Source organism: Aythya marila (genome assembly GCF_965140915.1).
Source record: "Aythya marila genome assembly, chromosome: 6".
NCBI classification, from domain to species: domain Eukaryota; kingdom Metazoa; phylum Chordata; class Aves; order Anseriformes; family Anatidae; genus Aythya; species Aythya marila.
The window spans coordinates 16,811,649-16,830,474 of NC_139047.1; the positions used below are offsets into that span (position 1 = coordinate 16,811,649).

The 18,826-nt window shown below is 52.8% G+C and overlaps 3 protein-coding genes across 8 annotated transcripts; all 3 read right to left on the reverse strand.

The window, feature by feature from the left end:
* Positions 1–2,297: 2,297 nt before the first annotated feature.
* HOXD8 (homeobox D8) lies at positions 2,298–4,771 on the reverse strand. Of its 3 annotated transcripts, XM_082762971.1 has the most exons (3): positions 4,132–4,599; positions 3,714–3,861; positions 2,312–3,111 (listed from the first exon to the last, which is right to left on the reverse strand). In XM_082762971.1, the coding sequence occupies exons 1-3, from the start codon at positions 4,267–4,269 to the stop codon at positions 2,816–2,818; spliced, it is 582 nt and encodes a 193-aa protein (XP_082619097.1). In that variant the 5' UTR covers positions 4,270–4,599; the 3' UTR covers positions 2,312–2,815. The 3 variants fall into 3 exon arrangements, with proteins under 3 accessions (XP_082619096.1, XP_082619095.1, XP_082619097.1); XM_082762970.1 differs by having other exon boundaries at positions 2,298–3,108; positions 3,714–4,771; XM_082762969.1 differs by having other exon boundaries at positions 2,308–3,111; positions 3,714–4,613.
* A 3,486-nt stretch (positions 4,772–8,257) lies between these two features.
* On the reverse strand, positions 8,258–13,431 carry HOXD9 (homeobox D9). Of its 4 annotated transcripts, none has more exons than XM_082762904.1 (4): positions 13,414–13,431; positions 11,899–11,956; positions 9,967–10,590; positions 8,258–9,581 (listed from the first exon to the last, which is right to left on the reverse strand). In XM_082762904.1, exons 1-4 carry the CDS (start codon positions 13,414–13,416, stop codon positions 9,340–9,342), a joined length of 927 nt encoding a protein of 308 aa, XP_082619030.1. In that variant the 5' UTR covers positions 13,417–13,431; the 3' UTR covers positions 8,258–9,339. The 4 variants fall into 4 exon arrangements, with proteins under 4 accessions (XP_082619030.1, XP_082619033.1, XP_082619032.1 ...); XM_082762907.1 differs by lacking the exon at positions 13,414–13,431 and adding an exon at positions 12,505–12,537; XM_082762906.1 differs by lacking the exon at positions 13,414–13,431 and having other exon boundaries at positions 11,899–12,128.
* A 223-nt stretch (positions 13,432–13,654) lies between these two features.
* On the reverse strand, positions 13,655–16,958 carry HOXD10 (homeobox D10). The gene is made up of 2 exons (XM_082762908.1): positions 16,170–16,958; positions 13,655–14,751 (listed from the first exon to the last, which is right to left on the reverse strand). The coding sequence occupies exons 1-2, from the start codon at positions 16,909–16,911 to the stop codon at positions 14,474–14,476; spliced, it is 1,020 nt and encodes a 339-aa protein (XP_082619034.1). The 5' UTR covers positions 16,912–16,958; the 3' UTR covers positions 13,655–14,473.
* Positions 16,959–18,826: the final 1,868 nt, after the last annotated feature.

An 18,826-nucleotide genomic window follows, 5' to 3' on the forward strand; every position in this document is an offset into this window, starting at 1 on the left:
CGCATCCCTTGGCCGAGGCACCGGGTGTTTTCCCCGGGGCCTCTGTAGCACTCACGGCCGCGCAGAGCTGCCCCGCGTGGGAAGGGACAAATCCTGCCCACACCCAGGGCTCCGGGTCACCGCGCTGCGGCTCTCACAGGCGGCCCCTCTCCGCCGCGACCCACACGTCTGCGGCGTTTCCCTCCCCAAAGCCCGCTGCTGGCTCCGCAGCTCGACGGCCCTTTTTTCACGGAGGGTTTGCCGGCCGCCAGGGCCAGCTCCTGCCTCGATTCTCTTTTTCTCAGCAGGGCTCCGCGTAAAAACGAGGGAGAGATTCGTCTGCCAGGCTACGGGCGGGAAATACCTTTATAAGTACATAAAAATCTCTTTTTTTTGGCAAAACAAAACAAAACAAAACAAAAAAGATAGGGACAGTCCCCGTTACCACTAGGCCCTTACAAACGATGTGCACACCCCAGTGCTTGTTTGTGTCTGCGTGGCTGCGTTCCCAGTCGGCCCTGGGAAAGCAACGCTAACGGAAACTTCGTCAGGAATATTTTAATTTCGTTCTCTTTGTCTGGAAATTAAAAACAACCACGGCAGCAGCTCTTTCCCGAGCAAACGTTAGCCCGGGAAATGGAGGGGGGGACGCGGAGGGCTCCGTTCCGCCTCTCCCCGAGCCTCCACCACCACGGCGGCGGAGGACGGAGGCTGGGAGGCCCCGGGAGGCGACGTGCCGGTGCCGCCGGTGCGGGAATTATTCCGAAAGGGCAGCCTGCTGCAGTGCCAGGCGGTTTCCTTACAGCCAGATCCACATCCTTCTCGGACACTAGGGGTACCGGCGCACTTATGCAAATTCATGCAGCAAAATGTTTACTTCACGGCTTTGCCGCAGTTTCCACGCGTTTACAAGCTTTAAGCAATTACGCGATTAAAATAAAACCAGAACAATAACTCCGCTTGCTTCTGCCTCCCTCTAGAGCTGGCGCTTCGCAGGAATTGAAGCGTGCCTTGCTGGGCAGCGGAGAGCAGGGGGGCGAAGGGGAACGCAATGAACCAACCCCGCTGTATAAAACCCAAACACGGGCCAGACAGCCCCGGCCATTTCGGTGGTGTGGGGACCCTGCAGGGGCAGGGAGGCTGCCGGTGTCCCCGGGGGAGCGGGCGGTGGGCGAAGGGCCGTGGAGGACTGGCTAGGGCCCCGGCTTCGTGCCTGCTCCGACGGGGATCAGCGCTCTTGCTTCTCGGGCAGATAGCCCGAGTTTGTCGCATGTCGCACCGCGTTCCTGCGCTTCCCTCCAGACAGCCATCGCTCTCTGGAGCCATGAGGCGCCGGGGAAAAAGCGACGCCGAAATCTTGGGGGGGCTCATCCCCTCCGCCTGCTGTTTCCCGAAGGCTGCTCCCGGCCGCCCCGTCAGACAGTGCGATCTGCCCGACCCCGCCGCGAGCAAGAGGGAGGGGACGGAAGAAAAGGGGGGATAAATGAAAGCGCTCTGCTGCTCAGAGCGGATTTCTCCTCCCGTGGCTGCGGAAACCGCTCCGGGCGCGGCGGCAGGGTCTGCCCCTGGGCTCGGCTTCCCCTCACTCGCGTGAGGCAGCAGCAAAATGCACCCACCCGGGGCCGCAACGTCGGAGGAATGCCCTTTTCTGTATTTACGCCTGCTTTGGGACCGCAAACCTTTCCAGCTCCCGAACCCCCCCCCCCACTCAAGGCCACAACCACATTGCTCTTCTCTGCTCGCCCGCCCCCCGTGGGGGAGGCTGGGCCCGGCTTGGCGTCACCGGGCCTCGCCGGGCCGGGAGCCCCCCACGGGTGGGGGCCGCGGCTGAGCCCCTCGAAGCCGGCCAGGCCCCGGGGGGTCCCGCTGCTGCCCCCCTTCCTTCCCCCCCGGGCTGGCAGCGTGCACGGCGCCGCGGGGGCGAGGGCCGCTCTGCTTGGCACGAAAGCAAGGCCCAGGGGCACGCGTCGGGGGGGTCCAGGGCCGACACGGAGCGTGGGGTAACCCACGGAAGGAGCGCGGGTCGTGGTCCTCATGTCCGTCAGACCCGGCACCTCCACGTCCCTGACAAGCCGGTGGCCAGGGGGGTGCGCAGGGACCCCGCCCAGGGCTGGGGGCCAAGGCAGGGCTTGGACTGGAAGGGGCCATTTCCATCACCTCCCAAATTTCCAGTGTGAGAAGAAAGACAGGGGAAATGCGGATGGGATTATCCCAGAGGCTCCGGCGCTTGTTGGAGAAGTGAATTGCAGAAAGGATGTCAGGAAGCCTGTCGATTTTATATTTGAATAAATTTGGTTTATTTTAATCAAATATCAATAGTAGAAGATTTATATATTTCTAAGATCTTTTATTCAAATTTATTAAATTTATTTAATTTACTCAACATTAGATAAGAACAAGAATTAAAATAGTACGAGTGCACTTGTCTTGATTAATAAAGCATTGCTAAATGTCTCGCTTATTGGTATTTGTCATTGGAAATTTATGTCGATTCCCGCAATCACCGTCTTTTAATATTGCAAAAAAATAATATATATTTATATATATATATCATTAGAAATGTATTGCTACAAACTCTGTATCAAATTTCCAAAAAAAAAAAAAAAAAAGGGACTAGATGAACTGTTAAATCTAGAGATTGTTCCGGGAACGGTTAAGACCAAGACGCAACAAAACCGCAAGCACCGAAGCACCCGAAGCAGGGGGACGTCAGGCGGAGGACACGGGGTCACTCGTCCCCCGCAGGACTATGTCCAGGGGGACACGGGGCCGAGATGTCTCGGGCTGTGGCGCTCGTTATTTCGATAGCCTTTCTCCAAGGCTTTTAGGGCAAAATTTAATTCGTCTGGCCTTCTGCTCTGTCTTCTTCCAGATCATGTGCTTCCTTTTTGGCCTCCCCTTCCTTTCCCTCCTGTCTGGAAGCGGGGAATTTGTCCTTGTTGTTCTCCTTTTTCCATTTCATCCTTCTGTTCTGAAACCAGATCTTTACCTGCCTCTCGGTGAGTCCTAGTGCGTGGGACACCTCGATCCTTCTCTTCCTGGTCAGATAGGGGTTAAAAAGGAACTCCTTTTCCAGCTCTAGAGTCTGGAATCGGCTGTATGTTTGTCTTCCTCTCCTCCTACCCGGCGCTGCTGTTTAAAACAAAAACACAGGATTTTGGGGGTTGGTGCTGTCGTTCAAAGCACGGCGTTCAGCAGCGGGCCGGGCAGCCAGAGTTCGGGCCCCTCCACAAATCCCTCGAGAGAAGCGGCATGGAGACGCGGGGCGAAAGCAGACCGCGGAGGACCCGGAGGAGCCCAGAGCCATACAGACGGGCGCAGGAAAAATAATAATAATAATAATAAAAAGACCCTCAAAGCCCAGCAACGCCGATGCATCAGGCGCCTTCAGAGGTGGCGGGGCCGAGTTTAGGGGGCACCTTTCTGCTATCTGGCAGCTGCCCCCCTCCCTCAAGCCTCCTGCCTTGCCGTGCGTGTCAGCTGCGCCCGGGTGCCTGGGAGGCGAGTTTTGCGGGCTGCTCTCGGGTGGCAGCCGCCTTCCCGGAGGCTTCTGTTTGCTCCCTGTCTTATTTTATTATCACGAGCCGTCGCGGTTACAGGAGTCGCGGAGAGAGAGGCAGGGAGAGAGGGAGGCAGAGGCAGAGAGCGGGAGGCAGGGGGAAAGAAGCGGGAGGAGGAAAAGAAAAGTTTCGAACTCAGACGTGAGATGGAAGCAAATTTTGACTGCGTCCAACCTTGTGGTCTCATCCAGGGAAACATTTGAGCAGGAGACGAGCTCTGATTTAAGTGGTCTGGTTCCTCGCCAATATTAGCACTGGACGATTTACAGTCAGGATATTGTACCAGCTCGGCCTCTTGCTGTGTCGTAAAAATCTGCTGTCTCTGTAAGTTATCGTATCCGTAAAATTTAGCGGGCTCCCCGTGACAGGTAACCCCGCTGCAGGGGGCAGGAGGCGGAGGCGCGGCAGGGGGAGGAGGAGGCGGCTGGTAGGCGGCCGTGGGGCTCCCCCCGGCCGGCTGGTAAAAGTCCGCGGCCGCTCCGCCGCCGCCCCCCGCCCCGCCGGCCGCGGGCTGCGGGAAGCCGGCGGCGGCCCCGCCGTTCCCGTAGAGCAGGGCGGCGGCGGCGGCGGCGGCGGCGTGGCGGCCGCTCACCTCGGGCGAGAAGTGGCAGTCGTAGTACGGGGGGCTGAGCGGCTCCCCCGCCGCCGCCGCCGCCGCCGCCGCTGCCGCCGCCGCCGCCGCCGCCGCCTTGTACTTGGAGTAGAGCGGGTTGACAAAGTAGGAGCTCATCGGGGAGGGGGCAGCGGCCGGCGGGGGCGCGGGCGCGGGCACGGGGCGCTGCTCCCCCCCGCCGCAGCCGCCGCCGCCGCCGCCGGTGCCTCTACGCCGCGCTCATGGTGCCGCCGCCGCCGCTAGCCCGTGCGCTCCCCTCTCCTGCTCTCCGTGTATGCGGTGACCAGGACTGGAATATAATCGCTCCCAAAATGACCTGCCTCACTGCTTTTACTATTTCCTATTAGGCACACAGCAGCCCGCGCACGCACACACACACACACACACACACGCACGCACGCACACGCTCATGAGCTCAGGGGGGACTTTTGGCTTCAGTTTACATGTGCCGCTCCTCAGGCAAGAAAAAAACCCGGCCCGGCCCTGCCCGGATCCACCCCAGCCGCGGCGCCCCCGCTCCCCCCGCCGGTGCGCGCTCGCCAGGAGCCGCCGGTCCCCCGCCGCGCGGGGCGAGGCTCCGCGCAGATGCCGCGCGATAACCGCGGGCGCGCTGCCCGGGGCGTCGCCGCCCGTCCCGCCGAGGCCGAGCCGGCGGGGGAGCCGCGGCCAGGAGGCCGGGAGGCTGCGAGGGCGGCCCGGGGGTCCCGGTGCGGGAGGGCGGCAGCTCGCAGGGGCAGGGGCCCTCCGGGTCATTTCCTCGCAGGCGAGCGGAGTGCTGGGAAATGAGATGCACATTTACCCTTGACGCCGTGCACGCATGGCTGAGGCTGCAGGTTAATTGATACTTAATGGAAATCATGCCTATGAATATACTTTCCATCATTTCACCCTTGGAGGACGTCATTACCGAGGCAGAGAGAGGGAGGAAGAAAGGCGTGTGGGTGAGCGGTCAGCTCCGCTCGGGGACGCCGTCCGAGGGAAACAGGCGAGCCCGGCTCCCGGGGATGGAGGAAGGAAGGAAGGAGGGAAGGAAGGAAGGAGCGAAGGCGCTGCCCACCGGGCTCGCTGCGGGCCCCCGCGGGGGGAGCACGGCCGGGCGCTGAGCGCTGCCTTCGGCCTGCGCCGCGCTGGAGGCTCGGGGAAGGAGGCCCGGGAGGCTGCGCAGGCCCCGCTGCCCCGGTCCGAGGAGCACCGTCTTCCCCGTCCCCTCTTCACAACGCTTCTGGCGGACCGCTCTTCCTGCAGCGGGAACCAGCTTTTTTTAAGGGCAGACACCCCCAGGAGCTCGAGTCCGCCCTGCTTTGAACAGAGACGAAAAATGTAGGTGAAATCTAATACGGGCTCCGCCAGAGCCACGTGTGACCGTCTGGTGTGAATTGACAAAAATATTTGTGGTTACATAAAAGACATCGCAGGCTCCTTCCCCATCACACCCCGCCGCCCCCACCCCCGCCCCTTGTCCGAGGCCCTCGTCGTGCTGCTCTTTTTGTCTCGGCGGCCGGCCTGGGTCCCTCCACATGAGCAGGGATTTACGGAGGCCGGTAAAGGCCTCTCGGCCGTGGTGAGGCTGTGCCGGGCCCAGCGAGGGCACAGTGACGCCCCCCGCCCGGCCCAGCGAGGCCCGAGGCGCAGGAACCCCCGTGCCCTAGGTTTTGGGGCCCAGAGCGGCGCGGTGCCCAAATGCTCTCCCCAACGAGGCCGCTCTGCGCTGACACAACCCCCCCTTAACCCCACAGACAGGTTGGGGGGGGGGACGTGAGAGGCCCCGGGTGTTGGGGGTCACACGGATTTTTGGTGCTAGCGGGAAAGAACAGCGAGAGAGCAGCGCAGCGCTACCCCCCGAGGCCGGAGCAGGGGCGGCCGGGCAGGAGGGAGGCACAAAAGCACCGCCCGAGCCCTGCGCGGCGCGAGGAGGGGGGGTGGGCAGCGGCTGCTTCCGCGGCCTCCCGCGGAGCTGCGGCCAAGACTCCGCGGCCGCCCCCCGCGTGCGGGTCCCGCCGGGATGCCCGGCACCGTCCCCGCGGGGCTCTGCGGAGCCGGCAGCGAAAGCGGGGTCCCGGCGGGGGGTGCGCGCAGCGCTGCGCGGGGCGCGGAGCGGTGCGGAGCGGCGGGGCGCGGCACCGCGCCTAGGGTGGAGCGCGCGCGCCCTCTGGCGGCGCGCGGCGGCAGGCACAGGGGACAGGGACAGGGACGGGGGACAGTGACAAGGACAGGGACAGGGGAAAGGGACACGGGCACAGGGACACAGGGACAGGGACGCAGGGACAGGGGACAGGCAGCCCCACTGCGGCCTCAGCCCCGCCGCTAAGGGGGGTCCGCCAGAACCAGGAGGGCGCCGCTGCCGCCGCCAGAGATCGGCGCGGTGTTATGTTCGCCTCTCGACGAGCTCGGTCACGAGCAGCTTTTCCTTTCCTTTCCTTTCCTTTTTGGTTTTGCTTTTATTCCTTTTTTTTTTGTTTGTTTTGTTTTTTTGTTTTTTTCTTTTGGGAGGGGGTGGTGGTGGTTGTGGTGTCTGTCGGAGTTTCCAGTGCCATTTTCTCAGCACATTTCGGTGACCCTCTTTTAATTTTTTGCCAGTGCTATAATTAACTACATACAAAGAATGCGCCTCGTTTACACATGGCAGCCAGCAGAGACGCCTGAGCTTTGAAGACCGCTGCTATCGCGTTTTCGATCATGTTTCCCCACATATTACACCACGAATACTCCATGTGTGGTAGTTTCAGAGCTCTCCGTTTTTGTCTTGAACATGTTATTTTGTTTGCCCTTGCGTTTATGTATCTAAAGATTGATTTATGTAAACGAAAGTAAAGATGAATCTTTGTTTACCCCCGCTCCATCACACATGCCTGTGAATTATTCGGGATAATGTGTGTGCGTGTGCACGCGACTGTGCATATGTACAAACATACATTAACACAACCAACGGGTAGGGATTAAATTATTGTTTAGTTTGACACTAAAAGCGATTTACATGGAGGAACTGCGCGTTGACGTTCGAGACGTTTCATTTTCTTTCTGCCATTTTGAAATAAGCACACATAGTATCAGAAGCAAGTAAAAGAAAAAGAAAAGGAAAAAAAATGAAAATATACTAGATAAAAATACGTCATAGTGCCTGAGATAAAATATTAAAAGGAAATGATGTGGGCTTGGTGACAATTTCTTAGCAGAGCCTCTGCTAGAACCAACCTAACAGTGCTCAGTGGCAAGAATATAGTTTATGTGTTGTTATCTGTAGATCACACACATACAGACTGGTTATTTTCGAAAATATGAACGCTAAGATGGTAGGATTCAGCACGGTAGAATATTCAACAAAATACATTTCCACTAATCAGTGGACTTGGTAAAATCTGTTTCGTGACCTTCGTGTCTTTTTTGAGACTGTTGCCTTGGCCCAACGCTGACGTGTTGAAATTTATAGTCCAAGATTTTAAGACCTAGTTTGTCTGCATTTTTGGCTTTTTTTTTCCTCTAACAAACACAAACATCAAAATAAGGTGGTTTCAAAGAAAAGCGCCATAGCATATCGTAAACTCATTAGGTCCAGACGTCTAGCCATCTCAATGGTTTTATTATACCACGGTTCTTCCTGTTTTAAAAGAATTATAGGTATCTTCTCGACAATAGATGGGAAGCAATGCAACACCTTTTCCTGGCACTACATGTTTTTTGCCTTTTTTTTTTTTTTTTTTTAGAGAGAGAGAGAGAGAGGTAGAAAACATTAAACGCGAGGTCTCTCGGCTCTCCCCTTAATCTTGAATTAACCGAACTGCTCGTAAATATTTACGGGTCCTTCATTTTAATGGTTGCTCTTTAAACAAAGCATTTTTTACAATGAACTTCATCTCAATTATCTTGATAAAGCCATGTGTGTTTATAAATGTTGAAGGCATGAGACGTGCTGCGAAATGATCTTTCGCCAATATCGCTGCAGGTTTGGAAGTAGCCTGGTCCCTCCAGAGCTTCCCAACCTCCAAATTAAAGAGCGCGGAGATCAGAAACGGCAAAAAAAAAAAAAAAAAAAAAAAAAAAAAAAAAAAAAAAGGAAAACAAAACAAGAACTGTTTGGGCAAATAAGCGCCGTTTGGCTTATTCGGAGGAGCGGTGCGGAAATCTTTCCTAAATGACCCCCAGAGCTCCCCGAGCGAGCCCGAAGGCCGCGCACAAAGCCAGCAAAGAGGCGGGCGCACCCGGCCGAGCCCCTGGAGCCAGGGGAGCTTTCCCCCGGCCCGGGGCTGGCAGCGGGGCCGCCGTGCCCGCAGCAGCGCGGAGCGGTGCGGAGAAGAGCGGCAAGGCCGGCGGGAGGGAGGCGCGGGGCTGTGCGGGGCTTTGCGGACAGGGCAGGGCGAGGGACGCACAGATTTCTGCTCCGAGCGCAGCGCTTTTCGTTCGCAGCCTTTATTTTGTAATAGCGGACAACAGTTACAGCAGGTCGGGAGGCAGAGACGTGGTGGGTAGTACAGCATTTACCGGGGTCGGGAGCGGCAGCGAGCCGGGGGACCGAGAAACGTGAGGCCTATTGCGAACGGCTTCGGGTTTGAGACAACCTCCTAACAGTGCACTAAAAGGGGGGGGGGGGGTCTTTCGTGGCCTCTCTGTGGCATCTATTGCGAAGGAGCGCAATTCAGACCTAGAAAGCAGAGGGTCGGGGTAAGGCTTCCTTTTAATAACTCGTGGACGACACAACACCCCCACTGATTGAAGCGACTGTAATTTAATATATATCTTGTTACCATAATTATAGTTATTTTCCTTACCTTTATTTTGGCAAAGTAACTACCTAGACTACATCACTTTTAAGAAACATGTCAAACATTTAACATCAGATAAAGTTCCCAAAGCTAACGTGCACTCACAACATCATCAACCAAACGGTCTGGGAAGGAGGAGGGGGGGATGAAGCGACTCTGCAAAACACGTTGGCGAGCAAGACAAAATTTCCCAAAATACCTGACATAGACCACGTTTCACTTCTATCTAAAAAAGACCAGATTGATTTAAAGTTCCTGGGGGGGGGGGGGGGGCGCGGGAGGAGGAGGAGAAACGTATGCGGGGCTGAGGGGGGCAGGGGAAGCATAAAACCCAACCAAACCGAGATTAAAAAAATAAAAAAAAAAAATCTCCCAAAGCCCCAAACTCAAAACTAAAGCAATATTCCCCAGCTGCATTTCTACCCCAGCGTTAGTCTCCTTTATTGCCTTTCTCCTTGTTCATCTTTTTCATTTTCATTCTTCTGTTCTGAAACCAGATTTTGACCTGTCTCTCTGTGAGATTTAAAATCCTAGCTACTTCGTAACGGCGATCTCGGGTGAGGTACATGTTAAAGAGAAATTCCTTTTCCAGTTCCAGAGTTTGATACTTTGTGTAGGGACAACGCTTTTTCCTTGTTGAACGAGCGTGGATCCAGTTTGCTGCAGGGTTATCTGAAAGAAGGGAGGTATATGAGGGGGGGTGGGGGGGGAGAAAGGTCGTTAAATTAATTTAACGAAGGATGGACTGTTTTCACAACTTTGGAGGAATTATCATAAAAGCCTTAATGCCCCAGTCTGTTTACTGTACAAATGATGTCTTGATGGTAGGTGGTTATGTGGAGTCTTTTATGGGTGCTTGTTGCTGCTTGCGCTGGGGTAGGCGTCTAGACGTTTTTATAGGTTAGTAAAACTATCAGTTTTGCACATTCGAGCCTTACAGGTTTCGGCAATAAATCAAAGGGGCAATTTCTTTCTTTCTTTCTTTCTTTCTCTCCCTCTCTCCCTGCCTCTCTCCTTGCCTCTCTCCCCCTCACTCTCTCTCCTTTTTTTTACTTACTTGGGTCAAGTTGCTGCTGTTTCTCCTCCTTCAGATCGCTGCTCGGGCTGGGGTTGTGGCTGCAGGCGGCGGGGTCCTTGGAGCTGCTGGCAGCCGCCTTCTCCCGGGGCTCCTGGAGGAAGGAGCTGCACGTGTACTCGGGCACACCGATCCCCTGGGACTCCCGGGACGAGGAGCACTCAGTCCTTTTGGAGGAGGAGGAGGAGGAGGAGGAAGACGAGGAGGCGGCTGCTCCCGTCTCCGGCTTTATCCCGTAGTGGCGCCCGGTGGAGGAGCCGGAGCTGGACGCGGAGCCGCCGCTGCCGCCGCCGCCGCCGCCGCCGCCGCTGCCGCCGCCGCCGGCGCCGCCCGGGAAGCCCGGGAAGGGCTCGATCCAGGAGCGCACGTAGCGGCCGGCGTCGGCTGCCCCTAAGTGGGGCTGGTGCATGTAGGGGTGGTAGATGCCGGTCATTGCCGCAGACGGCTGAGGGTGAACCGTGGACCAGGAGGTGGAGAACACGGTGGATTTTGGCGCAAAGCTACAGGAGGAAAAATCTGAACTCTCTGCAACACCTGATGGCCTGGAGGTCGCACTGTGACCTCCCTGGACGAATCTACTCCCGTAAACTTCTTCGCTTTCATGGCCTATGAGAGAATCGACATAATAGTTACTTATGGTGCCACTAGACGACATTTTAGGCTCCCCTCTTAGTCATATAAAAGGTTACACTGTTAACTGTATATGATACCCTCCCTGAGAACAATCGTAGTATTTTGCAGACTGCAAGCCTCAACCATTGGTCGCGGGGCCCACGTGATCATATTTACCAATACTGCGAGTAAATCAATCCGCTAAACTGGGGCTGCTGTGATTAAAAAAAAAATCATCATCAACAACAGCACCGCACAGCGCGCCGCGCACCCGCACCGCGCCCGCACCGCGCCGGGGCCGCCCGCGCTGCCCGCTCCCCGCTGCCTCCCGCAGCCTGCCCGCAGCCTGCCCGCTCCCTGCCCGCTCCCTGCCCGCTGTCCTGCCTTCCCTGCCGGCCCTGCCGGCCCTGCCTGCCCGCTGCCTGCCCGCTGCCTGCCCGCTGCCTGCCCGCTGCCCGCCCTGCCCTGCCCGCCCGGGGCGCGGCGGGCGTGGCCGCGCTGGCAGCCCACGGCCGCGGCGGGCGCGGACTATTTCTTCACGTCGTCTGAGTGATTTCTGCCATTCATTTCTTAATCAACGAGAGGCAGGGTGTTTAAATAAATCCAACAGCCTTGGCTTGCTAATCACACTCCGAGCTGCTGAGGAAACCCGCTGGGAAGGGGGGATTCTTGCCTGTAAAAACAAACCATCGCAAGCTGGGACTGTAACGACTTCTCATAAAACAGGAAAATGTTACAGTAAAAGCACATTGCGGTACTTCCATATTTCAGAGCGTGTGCGGGTAGTATTATCCGTCCCCGTGCCCCCCTCCCTCGGCAGAAAGTTTCCATGGGAAGGATCCGCGTTTTAAAAGAGATGCCCATTGTGTTGTTTTAAAACAGGTGGAAGACCTCTGTAATGATTTTATGCCTTTCAATAAAAATTTTATGAGGTGTATTTGATTATAGATTAATGTGTCCCTAATAAAACGGACGGATGGGAACAGCGAAGCCTGTGTCTCCCAGCACGGCCGACGCGTGGCTGGGCGCACGCCTCTGCTGCACCCGAGAAAATTTGGGGCCGCGGAGCCCCCGGGCAGCCTGGCCGGGGGGGACCCCGAGAAGGCCCTGCAGCAGCCCCGGCCCCACTGCCTCCTCCGCCCGAGTTCAGGGGGACCGGGGCCGGCCAGCCCCGGCTGGCCACGTTCAATGCCTGCGGGAGCTTTCTGCCCGCCTCGCTTTCTCTTCCTTCTCTCCCCTCCCCGAGCCAGTCCCCCTTCCCCGAGCCACAAGATGCCCGGTTAGTATTGAAAACCAGATTACCCATGGTCTTCCGCACATTTCTGCTCTTCTGAGTGAGGGAAGGTGGCTGTGTCGGGATCTGGAGGAAACGCACACAGTTAGTGGAGAGCCCACAGCAGAGCCCGCTGAGGACACAAACAACAGCACTGCGAAAACACTTCCTACTCGCGGGCCGGTATGAGGAAGGGACTGAAATTCCTGTTTATTTAATGATTTATTACTCTCTTAGCTTGTTTTCTTCCTTTTTTTTCCTTTTTATTTATTTATTTTTTTCTGTTTAGTTTTTGGGCATCTCGCTCTAGCATTTTCCTTTGCATTTTCAGACTTCCCTTTTATTTTATCTAGAAGCAGGGCTTGTTATATGGCGAGGAACTGCCCCTCGCTGCACACAGATAGAAAATGATAAAGCGGGCAGATTAGTGTGAACCTCCTTTTTTATATATGTTGAACACTTGGTATGGAGCCAGTTAATTAGTCCCCACTGTCGAAACTTCTTCGGTGATGAAGCGAGTATCTTTAAAGGAAAAATAAAAATAAAGATGGTTCAAATGTGCGCAATATCTAAAGAGGTGAGATTTGAGCACCGCTTTGTTGTTTGTTTTCGAAACAAGAACAAGCACTGCATACCTATGTGCTTGCGGCTCCCGCAGCTTCAAAATGGTGATGCTTTGGGCTGAGGAAAATATTCCTCTGCCCTACGAGCAAACATGAGAAAGCATTTGCTGAAATTCAATATCCGCGACAAGCGAGCAAAATGCAACGCCACCAGCTGCAACATGAGCAATATCAGTGTCACCAAGGCAGAAAACGTTGGCACTATCTTGCGCTTCATTTCTTGATTTAGCAACTGCTTAGGGGAAGACTGGGCGTTGATTGTGGGCGAGCTGTTTTCCCAGCGCAGCCAGCAGCCACGCTATTTTTCCAGTAGTGTTTGAAGGTGAAAGTATGCCCAAGTATTCACACTTCGGTTTGGTGTCATGTTCATTTGCAAGCCAGCTCTGCTCGGTATTTCTGCTCCCACCCGCTCACCCGCACCCTCTTCCTCCCCTGCCAGGGCAGGGACCCTGCAAATAATATTTTTCAGCTATGCGCCGAAAGGGTTAAGAGTCGTGAAGTTCATTATCTGGACGTGTGCTACTAAAATGGAATTGCGGGAAATAAAACGAGCTCTGAGCAAACAAAAATGGTGAAGGGGCACAAAAGTGGGGTTGGAGAGGCTGGTGTACTTCTGTAAGCACGCCTGGGAGCTTTCCTGCTCGCAAAAGCCCAAACTTGCCAGATGTTTGAGGGAATATTTCCCCATCCACCATCTTCTAAAGGCTCTTGAGCTGACCAAGAAGCAAACTCCTCGCATTAATTTATACCCAGCTTTGCATTTGGTATGATGTTTTTTTAAAGCAAGTAAGGACACGAAATCAAAGTCTACACATTGTAAGCAGGCAGTGACTGTTATTTTTTAAATCAACATAGGAACGTCAAATAAAATGACACACATATTGCTGACAGCTTGTGGTAGAAAGATTTTTTATCACTTACCATTTATGAGTTGATTGGATGAGGATGTCCAGTTTAGGTCATAATATTTTACTACTTTTTTTTTTCTTTCTTTCTGCCTTTTTTTTTTTTTTTTTTTTTTTTGCATTCAGTTTGTTAGACTGCGAACATCACACAACATTTTATCAATTAATCATTTGTTTACAGACACAATTATAAATAAATTAACTTTACATCATTTCCCGCCCCAGACTCCACCCCACCCCTAAAAAGAAGGGAAGGGGGAAAAAAAGAAAAGAAAAAAAAAAGAAAAAGGGGAAAAGAAAGAAAGGAAAGCAGGCAGACACACACAAAGACCAGAAAATGGACAAGAAGGAGAGAAGGTACATCAGTCCAAAGAGCTGCTGATAAGGAAAGATCAGGAAACCAACCTGCAGCCGTACTTCAAACGTTTGTAGAAAACCAAAGGAACCGCAGTAGTTTACAGAGTTTATTGCATTATACATGCGAACAGAACATGCACAAGAAGGACATATTGCTGCTGAACGACTACTATTCCACATATGCACCACAAGAAAATGTCTACAATGGAGAAGAATGAAATATTCCATTTTACGAAGGACAATCTCTAAGTTCATTTGCGAGGATAGTTACATTATAATGTGCTTCTCTTTCCTCCCGCCCCCAAAGTTTTTCCCCCCTTTTTCTTAAAGTATTGAATGTACTCAAAATGTTATGGCCCGTGTAACAGCCCCACATAAATACCATTTTGTTAGTAAAAACATGAAAAAGTCACATTGCTTGGATGTTCGACAGTTCCAATAAGTTAAGACCAAATGATAATATTCAATAATAGTTACCCTGCATTACGATGAGAACAAAAATAAATTACACGTGCTAGGTTTTATATATACTCGTCATAGTAATACATATTCACTTGCAGCGCTAAAAGAAGTACGAAGAGTCACATTCTACCAGAAAAAAAAAAAAAAGGAAAAAAAAAAAAAAAGGAAAATGACGGGTTCTGCCAGAGTCTCTCCTGCATTTAGCAACTGGTGGTGCTGTGCCCATTTCTCACTGTTTCCACCCCCAGGATTAGGCTTTAAGAGAAGGTCAGATTAGCGGTCAGTTCTCGGATTCGGTTCTCCCTGCTCATCTTCTTGAGCTTCATTCTGCGGTTTTGAAACCAAATCTTGACCTGCCTGTCAGTGAGGTTTACGCTCTTACTGATCTCTAGGCGGCGCTCTCGAGTGAGATACATATTGAATAAGAACTCTTTCTCTAATTCCAGTGTTTGGTGCTTAGTGTAAGGACACCTCTTCTTTCTGCCACTCTTTGCAGTTAGCCAATTGCTTGTTGGAGTATCAGACTTGATTTCCTCTATCAAAATCAAAGGAGAAGAAGAAGAAAAAAAAAATCAAAACTCCCTCCGTCTGTTAGAGTGTACCCTTGGCCATGAACCCTCCTCCGCGGGGCCGGCAGACCGGGGGGCTGCGGGGCCGAGGCCCCGGCGGGGCGAGGCGCGGGCAGGGCGCGGGGCTCTGCAGGGCCGGGGGGTCCCCAAACCCCAGCCCCCGGCCCCGTCGCCGGCCCCGAGCCTCCGGGCGGCCCGGGAGGGGCTCGCTCAAGTTCGTGGCTGGCGCCCGGCCCCCCCGCAGCCCGCCGGGCACCCTCTGGCGCCTGCAACCCGCCCGAGGCTGGCTCGGCCGGCTCCGCGCTGGCCGGAGAGATGCCCCGCTTGCAGGAGAGCCCCGTAGCCTGCTCCTCTGCAGCCTCCCCACAACCCACAGCTCAGCTGCACACGCACACCTAGCATCAGACATGGACGTTTCCCCAGCCGAAATGATGCACGTGAAACCAACACCGTCCACCTCGGGTTTCTTTTCTCTCTCATTTTTTTTTCCCCATTTTCCTTTTCGATTTGATTTTATTTTTTCACCAGAAAGGAATCCGCCCCACATCAACCTAGACCTGGGCCGTTAGCTGTAATTCATATAATGAGAATCTCCATGCACACGTAGGGTAGAAATCGACCTAGAGGTTGCAAAGTACATTTTTATAAGGAAAAAAAATCCCGGTTTTGGATTCCTCGACACATGCCGTTCGAAACGAAGGCTTTATTGCACCTCTAAGGAGAAAATAAAATTAGATAAACACCACCTTTAGCTTTCATACGCCTTTCAAAATAACGTTGCACTTTTTGGAGAGAAACCCAAGGTTATCTAAAGCACCACGTTCAAACCTTGCACGTTTTGATCAGGCAGGCAGCGGGCTGCTGCTTGCATTGTGCATTTGTTTCCAACTTCACCCAGCTTGGTAGCACCTATTCCTCACCTATTTTAATAGGATCGTAATTAACTTTAAATGCAATCAAAGAGCAGGCAGGCTCAGTGAAAACAAACAAACAAACAAGAAATCAGCGAAATATTACGAGAGAAAAGTTGAGCTGGTCGTATTTTACAACCTCCAGACCTGCTATTTTAAAGGTATTTGGCTGATTTTGGCTGCTGCAGTGCAGTAAGGAGCACCCAGAGATATTCCCCGCATCACAGAGCCGGTCTGCATGCACAAGAGAGGCAGGTCTCTAAAGCAGAGCTTTGGACCCTTTTGTGTAGCATTTTTTATTTTTATTTATTTTTTTTGCCTGCCAAAATCTTCAGAGGCACAGCACCTGCAGCCCGATACTTCTTACCATTAAATGTGCTGGCTGTGATGCTCGTTAGTATATCAGAGCGTGCTTTAGGGTGCTGGCGTGTTGGAGTTACACCACGGTACGGTTTAAACTCGGTAATACAGACCTTTACTCTCCTTCTCCTGGACTTCTGGGCTGGACACGGAGCCTTCGGGCAGGCAGCTCCTCTCGTCTTGCAACGTGGACTTGGGCTCGGGACTTTCCACTTGAGAGACTTTAGCTGCGCTGTCTTGGTTGTTCGGGTTTTCATTCATTTTCTTTTCCATCTGAAGTTGAGAAGATATCTGCGGTTTGGAGCTGCCGCGAGGGTTTAACTGTAACATTACAGTTGAACTCGTTTCGGGGCTATTATTGTACTCTTGGGTTTTCCCAGTGGCGTAGGTCTGGCTCAGTCTAAAATATCCTGGGACGGGAACCTCGGGGTTCTCAATGGGGCATGATTCAGACACCAGCCTCTGGTAGGAAGGGACGTCTGAAGAAATGAGTTTGGTTCTCTTATCGGAATACATGCAGCAATTGCTTTCTTCTTTAATATTTGTAGTGAAGGAACAAGTGGGGACCTGCTGTGTAACAGGTTGCTCTATTCGACAAGATCTGTTCGGGTCTGTCCAACTGTCTACTTGAGGTATATAAGGATGTACATTCATACCCATATTTTGGTGATTAACTTCTCTTTTAGCCAGAGACGGTAGGAGTCCACAGGTTTGCATCCCATAAGTCCCAATGTCTGTGCTAGGTGGCATATACATGCTGGCGCTGTTGGAGTAGAAACTGTCACTCCTGCACGCACTGATGAGAGAGTCTACTAAAAAAGTATTAGCGGCAGGAGAGCTGTTGGGGAAGGACATTTTGGGCAGGAATTTGAGGAAGAGAGCCTGTGTCCCTTGCAGGCTGACATCTCGAGGAAAACATTCCCGGGGAAGCGCCGATGCCTCCGCGCGACCACATGACAGCCGGGCCAATGGCAGCGCCCGCCGCCCCGCGCCCCGCCGCCCCGCCGCTGACGCGCCCCGCCGCGCCGCCCCGCCGCGCCCCGCCGCGGTCAACAGCGACCCCTAGGCCGCCGCCGCGGCACCGCACCGCCCGCACCGCGCCGCGCAGCCCCGCGCAGCCCCGCGCAGCCCCGCACCGCACCGCGCGGCCGGCCCCGGCCCCCCCCCCGGCCCCCCTGCCGCTCCCCCGGCCGGCAAAAGCCCGCTGCCTCCCCTCGCGGATCCTGTAAAAGCCGTGCGTGCTGCCTGACGAGCGCGAGGTACAAGAGGTTGCGGGATTTATTGGTGCGTATTAGGGAGAGGCAGGGGCGATCAATAAAAGCCCTCATCTGCATTCCCGGGCTACTTGGTAATTTTCTTGCTTCTGGAGGTTTTTAAAGAGTTATACCCGCTGTTGCCACGCACGGGAAGATGTTTTATTAACAAATCAATCGAGACTTTGTAAAGGATAAGATTAATAGTTAAGATTTAGCATAATGGCGTTCGCGTTATGAATTATTGAAAATTATACCATTGATTTTTCTCCTCGCTACTAACCAAGAAGGTCAATTTTTGTTTTAACACAAATCGTCAAATATTAAAAGCTATACTTTTGTCATAAGTCGAGTTTTATAGTTACAATACATTCCTAAAATTATATTACAATGCTTTCTCACTACGGCTTGTGAAAAAAAAAAAAAAAAAAAAAAAACCACAAACACATATATACATATATACATTTTTTTCACTTGCCCGGGAAACTGAAAGCACCATAAGATAATTTCTCCTTCTGTAGTATTGCTCATCAAAAAATACGTATATATACATATATATATATATACAGAAACTCATGCCCCTACTGCAACTGATCGAGTAACTTTTTTTTTCTTTCTTTTTTCTTTTTTTCGAATGACGAGTGATGAGTGCAGCTGGAATATTAAAAAAATAAATAAATTAAAAAAAAAAAAAATACCGAGGGCACCAGTAAATGCCTACATGGCAAATTAGATGTTTGCATCCCAATACTTTAAACGTGTTTTAGTGTCCCCCCACATCGTACCCATATTTACACCCGAACCTGTTACATTTTAAATAGTGATGGCACAGGGCATTTATTATTTTTTTTTTTTTCATTTTCTTCCTTCCTTCCTTTCTTTCTTTCTTTCTTTCTTTCTTTCTTTGCTTCTGGCTGGCTGGCTGGCTGGCTTTTAACTGTTCTCAATCTGGAGTATTTCTTATCTGGGACTAATGTTGTCAAGGACTCTTACCCACACAAAGTGAACTTGTTGATAATTTTTGTTTCGGATGCATCTGGCTGTTTATTTTGGGCCTTTCTAACATCAAAACACCCTTTCAGATCCCAAGGAGCAAGCAGCACGTGAAAGGATTTTTAACATTTCAAATGCGTCTTTCGCACAGCTCAAAACATGCCTTTTCCAGCAACGTGGGCTTGAATTTTCTCCTGTTTCCTGGCATTTGACTGTTTTGCACTTTACCGTACACTTTACATTGCTGGAAACAATAACCCTATTTAAAATTTCGCTGTGGCAATGAGACAGACCTTTTAAAACCTTATCGCAGCTGTTCAAATACAACATCATTGTCAGGTTAAGAGCCAGTGTCTTTTATAGCTCCAGTCTCCAGCTTCTGTGTTGCCGGAGAGTTTAAATATTACCTCCATAATATTCGCTGCTTTCCAGATTTTTTGCAGCATCCCCTGCGCCTGGCGCAGCCCTCTGCCCTCTCCGGGCACGCTCCACCGGCACCGAGGGTTCAGCAGGGAAAGGGGTAT

Coding starts and splice junctions, on each gene's coding strand:
- HOXD8 (XM_082762969.1), bottom strand. CDS start 4,269: ATGAGCTCCTACTTTGTCAACCCGCTCTACTCCAAGTACAAGGCGGCG. Junction 3,112..3,713: donor TCCCTGGATGAGACCACAAG/GTTGGACGCAGT, acceptor TGTTTTAAACAG/CAGCGCCGGGTAGGAGGAGA.
- HOXD9 (XM_082762904.1), bottom strand. Junction 10,591..11,898: donor AAATGTGCGGAAGACCATGG/GTAATCTGGTTT, acceptor ATTCTCTCATAG/GCCATGAAAGCGAAGAAGTT. Junction 9,582..9,966: donor ACAGCAGCAACTTGACCCAA/GTAAGTAAAAAA, acceptor CCCTTCTTTCAG/ATAACCCTGCAGCAAACTGG.
- HOXD10 (XM_082762908.1), bottom strand. CDS start 16,911: ATGTCCTTCCCCAACAGCTCTCCTGCCGCTAATACTTTTTTAGTAGAC. Junction 14,752..16,169: donor CCAGGAGAAGGAGAGTAAAG/GTCTGTATTACC, acceptor TGATTTTGATAG/AGGAAATCAAGTCTGATACT.